Genomic DNA, 9,595 nt, shown 5'->3' with positions numbered 1-9,595 from the left:
AAGCAATGACTTTCGTAGCCTGGTTAACCACTCCCCCTTGAAATCGTATTTCCATTCATTTGTGTGGAGTCTCGACCCTGCTAATGCATGACAGACAACCCCTTCAGCCATTCAGCCTAACAAAAAAAGTGACTCCAACCAGGATTTAAAGAGAAGACGCTATGAAGAGAGATGGCTTGATGTCTTATCGCTGCTTATCGGTGTGTGTGTGTGTGTGTGTGTGTGTGTGTGTGTGTGTGTGTGTGTGTGTGTGTGTGTGTGTGTGTGTGTGTGTGTGTGTGTGTGTGTGTGTGTGTGTGTGTGTGCGTGTGCGTGTGCGTGTGTGCGTGTGTGTGTGTGTGCGCGCGCGCCTGCATGCGTGTGTGCGTGCTTGCGTGTATTCAGCATTGCATGCTGCCTCCCTCTCAGGCCATGTGAGCACAGTGAAGCTGCTGTTGGAGAGAGGGGCCATGGTGGACTCTCTAGATGTCATGAAACACACGCCGCTCTTCCGCGCCTGTGAGATGGGCCACCGAGATGTCATCCTCACCCTCATCAAAGGTGGGGCGCACCTGGCCAGTTCTAAGTGCTTATAATTGTTCTAAAGGTGAATGTACAGTACACTGTCTGGCTGTGCCCTGTGGCTGGCTTCGCCTGAAAATGCATGGTAGACTGTAGCTTTGTATCTGCCAGTGTGAACACAGTATAAAGATGAATGGTAGACTGTAGCTTTGTATCTGCCAGTGTGAACACAGTATACAGATGAATGTCCAGAAACCAGTGTGTGTGTGTGTGTGTGTGTGTGTGTGTGTGTGTGTGTGTGTGTGTGTGTGTGTGTGTGTGTGTGTGTGTGTGTGTGTGTGTGTGTGTGTGTGTGTGTGTGAAGGCTCAACCCGTGTGGACCTGGTGGATGTGGACGGTCACACCGCTCTGCACTGGGCGGCTCTGGGTGGGAACGCCGAGGTGTGCCAGGTACTGATGGAGAACGGGATCAGTCCCAACGTACAGGTATGACCGCACACACACACACACATTTGTGTGCGATTTGACGTTTGCATGTGATGAACTGCACTTGTTTTTGTTTCTACCGGGCGTTTAGGACCATGCTGGACGGACTCCTCTTCAGTGCGCTGCCTATGGAGGCTACATCACCTGCATGGCTGTCCTCATGGAGAACCACGCTGACCCAAACATCCAGGATAAAGAGGTGAAGGAGTTGTAGATTGTGTATCGTATGCTGCATAATATCCTATTTATATGCAGGGGTGCACATTATTATTTTGGGCTAGTCCTCAGAGGAGCACCTGGAGAGGGGGGGGTACAGACGTTCCTATCCTGTTCCTATCCTGCCACAACGTTATGCTGCGTTCACACGGGCAGATGCAAAAGACTAGCACTGTCATCGTAGCTTGTTTACAACTGAAACAGACTCATCAAAATAAGAGCCACTTGTAATGATTAGTAAACACAAGTCAACGGGGGCAAAAGGTGTCATTAGCACCAAGGCCAATAGCCTTAAAACACCATGACAGAGACACCTTGAAATATGTGAGCTCCTACAAAAATAGAGGAAACTCAAATAGCCAAAACATATATAGTTTTAAATAATAGACCGAATCTAAGTAACTCTAACTCTAAGCCTAACCTCACAGGAAGCTACGGGCTAGTCATGAACCTGCCACTGGCTAGTTTCACCATACGGAGCCATGGGGTGAATTAACCCTAACCTCAACAAATCTAAATAAGTTATGGTAAACTTAAACACTAAACTAGTCTTAAAACTAATTATAGGCCAATTATAAATCGAAAAATCGAAATCAAAACACATTATTAGAACCAAATGAGATGTAGGGTGCGTTCGGAAATGTGCACTGTTGTGCAATTGTTGAGTGTGGTGGGCGTCAGTGTGCCTTATTAGACGCCCACCACACAGTGTGCCTTATTTACGAACGACCACCACTGTGACGCATTCACACCGCTGACACCGGACAACCCCAGCTTCGACGTAGGGTCGCTCAGTGCGGGCACTCGGCACTCAATAAGGCCTTAGTCTACTCACAGGACGTTAACATCTCATTTGAGTGCCTTTTGAGTGCCTGTCTTCCTGTCTCTCAGCTGTTGGTACGCAACCGCGCGTAGAATGCCTTTCATCTGCCGCGCAGCAAACGTTTTGACGACGCATGCGCACTGGCACAGCAGTAATGTAACCGCTGTTTATGTATACAGTACTATACAGATATATGGCTGTTGTTCTATGTTCCATGTTCTAACGTTGTGTGTTTTGTTTTAGTAAATGATTGCTCTACTTGATCATACTACAGCATCACACAAAAGCATCAAAAGTAGCAGATCCACAGCTCGAAATGCGGCGCAAAGCGTCACGTTTTGTAGCTTGTAGATCTGCTACGTTTGCTATTTTAGAATTTGAATCCTGAAAAGTAACTGTTTTGTACACATATGAGGTTTCCACCCGACAGAGACGATATCTCTCCATCATGCTGTATCTACTGTATTTTGGTCCCTTGCCCTGTAATCTGTTTTTAAACTGCTGTACTGTCATTGGTGCCTGAATGTCCAGCGGGTATCAGAAAAGGTATTTTCTTATCTTATTATTAGCCTCAATACTTCCTCAATACTCCTCAAGCTTCTACACAATACATCTACTGTACTGTATGGCATGACATGATGTGACCGTTGAACAGAATGACTGTATAAGTTACAGCTCTGTACATACAGTAATTATATATGTAAATGTATGTCACTGGGGTTTATTTGTCTACACAACAAACTCTGTCTAGAAATGGGCCAATAATGGTCAATATTTACACAGTTAAATGAACACTTCTGCTCTGTGTGTGTGTGTGTGTGTGTGTGTGTGTGTGTGTGTGTGTGTGTGTGTGTGGGTGTGGGTGTGGTTGTGGGTGGGTGGGTGGGTGGGGGTATGTGTGTGTGTGTGCGCGTGCGTGCGCGTTTATTCAGGGGAGGACTGCTCTCCATTGGTCATGTAACAATGGCTACCTGGATGCTGTGAAACTCCTGCTGAGCTACTCTGCCTATCCCAATCAAATGGAGCACAATGGCGAGAGGTGAGAGGTCCTTAAGGTCCTTACACACCGGAAGCGTTTATTTCGCCGGTTATTTTAGTTTATATATTAATTATGATTATATTATGCATGAACATTTTGCCATGCATTTTGTGTCAAGGTACACGCCTCTGGACTACGCTCTAGTCGGGGAGCACAGTGAGGTCACTCAGTTCATGCTGGAGCATGGAGCTCTGTCCATAGCAGCCATCCAGGACATCGCCGCCGCCTCCATCCAGGCCGTCTACAAGGGCTACACCGTCCGCAAGGCCTTCCGGGAGAGGAAGCAGCTCCTCATGAGGCACGAGCAGCTCCGCAAGGATGCAGCCAAGTGAGGACCCGAGCGTGCACACGGTCACAGACACTTCTGTGACCCATTCTGACCTGAGATCAGATTCTAAAAATGTCTTCTACATCCTGACAGTTTTCTGAAAAAGCTATGTTTCTATGTCAGTCGTTCTTCGATTTTTCTAAAAATAGCAGACCTACAAGCTCGTAGCTAAAGCATAACGTAATGCTAACACCAAAAGGGGTTCCCGCCCAAAATGGGTTAAAGCTAGCTCAAAGTTTGGTTCGCACAGATTCAAATATATAAATTCACTTTCATAGTTCAATTTCTTTTGCATGTACGTTTACAGGCCCCCAAAATAGTCTGCTGAATGTGAAAAACATGAACACGTTCAATGAATGTGCTCTATTAGCGCATTCATGCACAACACTGGTCGTGGAACTTGTGCTATTTTGAAGCGCGTTATATGAAGTGCACATTGAAAGATATATTTCGAGTAGAATGTGAGCCAATAATAGTTACGTTTTGTAACTCTAGTTCTTTGAGCACTGGCAGAGTCCTCTGAAGGCTAAGTTACATTTAATCATAAAACTGTGTCAACTCACTGAAAATAATCGTATTTTCAAGTGGAAAATGCTCTTAAATGAGCACTTCTCGGTAAGCGACACAAACGCACAATGAAGTGTGATAGGACCATTTGAGTTCTCAAATACGTCCAAGTGAATCCAGTGTGAAATGGAACAATGGACCCCAGTCCCCACTTTGGGAACCACTGGCTTAGATATTAGAGGAGAAAGGAGGGGTTCAGACTAGAGCAGACGGCAGGTCGTTTGTCACTGAGGTTGTCGAGTGGCCACGTCCAATCACAGATATTCATACCGTGTAAGTATTGGTATTGTGTTCTTCCCCTCCTCACCCATATAGGAACAGTCACACTCCCTCCGTATCCATCTTTCTGCCTGTCATCCCTGCACACACATACGTCTTCCACCTGTCTCCCTCCTGTGGATTCCTCTCCTTTTTGTGTCATTTGCACACAGTCACACCTTTATTCCTTCTGTCTCAGTGTTATGGATAGGGTGGGTTTATCTTTACAGTTTGTATGACTGTAGTTTTGCTCTCTGTTATCCATTTTTCAAGAGTGCAAAACTTTTTTTTTTATTAGAATTGTTCAGGAAAGCCCTGGATATAATTGTTTAAAAAAATTAAATCAAAGATGTGAAGGCTTAGCTTGTTTAGCTTGCCAACTATGAACTAACGAACACATTTTCTGTTCAACGTAATGCCTTTGTCGGTGTAATTATCTACACAGCTGGACATGTGTCTGATACATTACGTGCTGACTTGAATCAATAAAGAAGAACAGGGAAGTGTGGTATCAGCTCATCATTGGGTGTGTGGCGACTGTAGGATTGTTGCACGTGTGTTTCCACTACTAGAGAGATGTCCAGGGATGATGTATTTTTTAGACGGAAGGAGGAAGTTATCATCTTCCTGGTTCCCTTGACAAAAAGCCAGGGGATTTTTGCATTGGAAAATAAATGTGTTAAAAATAAATATATTCACAATGAACAGCATTATTTTTGAAGCGTACAGCAGTGTACAGGGACCTCTTTACTCTGAATGCAGATAAAAGAGGCTTTTATGTGTAGGTATTAGAAGTGTCATCACTAGTAAGAAAGAATCCTGTCCAATTGCAAGGTTGATGGTGTCTGCAAGGCAAACAATTTCTGACATGTGCATTTCAGGGCCGGAAAATCAGCATGATCTCTAAATCCACTTTCTAAATCCATGACTGACGCTGTCTTTGAACAAAGCATGCCTTATGGACAAAACTAACAGATAACACAGAGGCACTAATAGCAGTACAAACATCAGTTATAAGCTGAGCACTTATCCACATAACCTTTCAAAACATGTGTAAGCATGGCATGAAGTATGTGTAGAGACATGCATATTCATGCATGTGAGGGAAGGTTGTAATTATTAAATATCTTTTGCATTGGATTTTATCACGGCTCATCCAATCATAATCAAGCACGGGGACTATCTGTTATATGAAGTTAACACTCAGGATTCTAGTCTGTAGTGTTCTTTTTAACACATGAGAGAAAAGAGAATGCCTGCAATGCTTAGAATTAAAGAAGACACTAATTTTTAATACATCCCAAATACTGAATGGAAAGATTTGTATGCCTGTATATGCTCCATCGACAGTCAGATGAACGGTCCTCCATGTTTAGGTAAAGATTCTTTACCAGGATAGCTAGTTAATGTCTTGTTTTGTTCAATTCAGGAAACGTGAAGAGGAACAGCGGAGGCGGGAAGCGAAGCAGCAAAGTCCACTGGCCAGCGTTACCCGAGCAGAGCCACAGAAGCTTTCCTTGACTCATATTATGAAGGACCTATCAGTGAATGAGGTGCTGGTGGAAACAAGGAAATCTTCGAAAACGGACCGCACCAAGAGCAAAGAGGAGAGACAGAAACACAGAGGTACAGTACATTCCATAATGACATTCCGATCAATATATTACAGTATATTGAGTCTATGTTATGATATTGACTCACGTCCAAAGTGGAGTTGAAATAAAGTGACCTGCCATCCTTACAGGCCACAGAAGCAGACCCTCCAGGAGAAGCAAAGAGACGGAGCCACCTGAGCCTCTAGACACTCCGCAGGAGCACATGACCTCTCACCCCACGCCCACCGCCCCACACCCCACACACTGCAGGTTAAAGGATCGCCTGTCACCCGCCGGGTGCAGCCGACCAGCTAGCCCCAAACACAGAGCCCCCGTCACCGTCACCGCACCCAAAGCCAAGGCCCAGCCTTCGTCCAGTACACGCTCTCCCTCCCCGAGCTGCCCCTCCGCTGTGAAAGCTGATCCCATCACTAAGGAACGCGTCCTTCCCAACAAGAGAATCAGTCATCATCACTCCGGCGCACAGACTGCCATCAGCAAGACTGACGCACGCAGCTCTCCGCAAAAACACAGAAACAAGGAGCGCAATTCAGAGAGCGCCACTGCCACAGGCCAAGCACACACACCCTCGCTGAGATGTCGATCCGCCGCGGGCTGCAAGACGCCCTACAGCCCAATGCGGTTCTCCGCTGGCCCACACATAGCAACCAATACACACACGCAGTGGGAACATGACAAGGACCAGCGCAGTAGGAACGAGGCTGCGCGTACTATCCAACAAGCCTGGAGGAGGTGTGTGTGTGTGTGTGTGTGTGTGTGTGTGTGTGTGTGTGTGTGTGTGTGTGTGTGTGTGTGTGTGTGTGTGTGTGTGTGTGTGTGTGTGTGTGTGTGTGTGTGTGTGTGTGTGTGTGTGTGTGTGTGTGTGTGTGTGTGTGTGTGTGTGTGTGTGTGTGTGTGTGTGTGTGTGTGTGTGTTTTTATCATCTGCAAGGGGCATCCAATTGCCAGGTTCTCTGGTTTACCTGTGCCATGTGGTGCCCACATGTTCTCTAACTTCTCTCCCCTCCCCTTTTCCTGTATGCCCCTACCTTCGTCTCATCTCTACTACTACCTGGCTCACTGTCTCTCACCCCCCACCCCACCTTAAACCCAGGTCTGGTTAACATCAACACTTAAGCAGAGGGCCAATGGGGGAGAGAGCATGGGAGACAGGGGTGAGAGAAGGAGACAGGGGGCCAAACGGGGTAGATAATCTCAAGCTTTCATGCCATTTTAACAAGAGGCTAAAAGTTCAGGCGTGCCGTCCTAATGGCTACCACCAGTGCCTCTTTATCTTCGTTCACCCTCGCACACGCACTCTGTCTCTCTTAGTGCCTGCCAGCCCACACCAGGAGGCCCTCTGTTTCCATTCAGCTTCACAATTACACTCCGTGTGCTCACTATTAACTACCTCGAACAAACTGTTTCTACTTTCTGTTAAGCGAGTTTGTCGTCAATGTTGGCATCTTTTGGACCTTTGAACAATCCCCTTAGTTTTTTATTGATGTGTGTGTGTGTGTGTGTGTGTGTGTGTGTGTGTGTGTGTGTGTGCGCGTGTGTGTGTGCGTGCGTGCGCGTGTACGTGCGCCTGCATGCGTGGTTCCATAGGTTCCGTGTCAGAAGCAGGCTGAGGGAGGCCAAGACCTCTGTAGGAGTGCAGTCAACTGATCCAAACAGGAAGAAGAGTGATGTCCGACCTCCGCCCACAAAATCAACAGCGAGTAAGAGCTCGGTCCTTCAAAGCATCTATGGTAGGATTATTTTACTCATGTCATGTCAAATTGCAAGGTTGATGGTGTCTGCAAGACAAACAATCTGACATGTGCATTTCAGGGCCGGAAATTCAGCATGATCTCTAATCCACTTTCCTGCAGAGTGCAGACTGACACTGTCTAGGGAAAAACACTACTAAGCTAAGACCAGGCATATTAGAGTTCAGGGTTCAGAGTTAAGGGTAAAACGTTGCTCTCAAACTGTAAACCCCCTCTGAGAGGCAGGAATAGTATGATTAGCTGAAGACCAAGATCAGTACTACTAAAGGTGATCAGTGATTCATTGAGGGAGGGTGGGTGAACAGGGAGGGTGAACGAGGGACGCCGCAGAATGTAAACATTGACATGTGCATGTGCGCACCCACGGGAAAAGGAAAAAAAAGAAAATGCCCCAAACGTTCTGGGTGCCTATGAAGCACTGTTTATTTGCGTTGAGTTTAAGTTCCAAAGATAGCGAGTGGAGAAAAAAATAGACACATATTCGCCGAGCTGGCTACACGCAAGACACTTCTGGGGACTTGTCAGGTGGACTCGTACACATTATCTAAAGTGGGCATGAAACAGAAGCAGCTAACGTATTGCTTACATTCCACGATGCTTCTGTGCCCAGTGAAACTGAGGGATAACCGTCTCCACACATAGCGGGACAGTATCAGCCTGTCTGAGGGTATAAAAACTTGTATATGTGTCTCCATAGTGGGACACTATCAGACTGGCTGTGGTGGGTAATAACCTGTGCTTGGGTTTCACCCAACAGACAGCACTGACCTTCATCACACATCACCAGGTGATGACGGGAGAATGGGCAGAAACCTAGCCGCGTCAAAACACATGTCTACGCACGCACGCACCCTTGCACGCACACGCACGCATGCGCGGGCACGCGCGCACACACACACACACACACACACACACACACACACACACACACACACACACACACACACACACACACACACACACACACACACACACACACACACAGACACAGACACACAGTTATCCAACAGAAAGACAGACCCCACCCATCACCACCAACCCAACCTTGTGACGCTGTAGCCCCTCGCCCAACCCTCCCCACTCCAAACCTCCTTATGTTGTGCTTCTGCTCCCTCTCTCTCTATGTCAAACAATGTCTCTCTCCCCTCCCTCTCTCTCCCCTCCCTCTCTCTGACAATCCCAGCACTGTGAAAAGTTCAGAGCTGTCAAAGGGAATGTCAGACTACGACGTAACGCTGTCTGCTCAACACACACACACACACACACACACACACACACACACACACACACACACACACACACCACAACGCACACACATCCTACTTGACGCATACACACATTCATGAAACCTGTTCACGTTCTTGTTCTTTTTTTTCTTTGGCCGGGGAAACAGACATTGGACACAGTTTCAAACTGGTTCAGAAGTCTGTTAATCACTTTAGATTCATCATTGCATTAAATATTCTAGATGTATCTTACTTATACACACAGCTCGACTATTCTGAATAACATAATTAATAGAGGGAATAAGAGAACGGTATTATGTGTAAAGTATATGGAGGTGAATATACTCCAAAATACAGGGTACAGTGGGCCTGTCATCTGTGAACCGATGCAGACTATGCCCAAATATACATTCCCGTTAAACACATTGGTATTTTATAACTAAAGGAATGTCTGTCAAGTGCATATCAAACTTTTCTGCAATAACACCAATATCCTTTCACAGCCACTGTGGTCCCTACATCTTTTCCCTCTTGCTGAAATTGTTAAAGGGGTATTTGTTGGTTATTGCTGTAACAAGGGTCTCCCCTTCTCCACCGATTTTAACTACAAAATCCTACTAGATCCAACAAAATGCATGACATCACTCCTATATTAGCATCTTTACACTGACTGAGTTTGTTTTAGAATTGATTTCAAATTTATATTCATCACTTTTCATACTAAATTGGGGCTGGTACATTTATGATTTATGTCCCTGTGACATTATCTCCCAGAGGGCGTCATA

The 9,595-nt window shown here is 46.1% G+C and overlaps 1 protein-coding gene across 4 annotated transcripts in view; it reads left to right on the top strand.

The window, feature by feature from the left end:
• The window catches only part of invs (inversin), a 31,489-nt gene that overhangs the window by 20,565 nt on the left and 1,329 nt on the right, over nt 1-9,595 (top strand). For 3 of the 4 annotated variants that reach the window (XM_080768774.1, XM_080768775.1, XM_080768776.1), the window contains exons 10-17: nt 385-540; nt 866-987; nt 1,079-1,186; nt 2,959-3,065; nt 3,184-3,393; nt 5,648-5,844; nt 5,963-6,566; nt 7,421-7,563. In XM_080768774.1, the coding sequence (XP_080624900.1) occupies nt 385-540; nt 866-987; nt 1,079-1,186; nt 2,959-3,065; nt 3,184-3,393; nt 5,648-5,844; nt 5,963-6,566; nt 7,421-7,563 (1,647 nt within the window). Of the gene's footprint in view, nt 1-384; nt 541-865; nt 988-1,078; nt 1,187-2,958; nt 3,066-3,183; nt 3,394-5,647; nt 5,845-5,962; nt 6,567-7,420; nt 7,564-8,281; nt 8,372-9,595 lie in introns of all 4 variants that reach the window. The other variant, XR_013964404.1, reaches the window with a different exon arrangement.

Source organism: Protomyctophum bolini (genome assembly GCF_963924005.1).
Source record: "Protomyctophum bolini genome assembly, chromosome: 7".
Classification (NCBI taxonomy): Eukaryota; Metazoa; Chordata; class Actinopteri; order Myctophiformes; family Myctophidae; genus Protomyctophum; species Protomyctophum bolini.
This window is presented reverse-complemented; position numbering and strand designations above follow the sequence as displayed.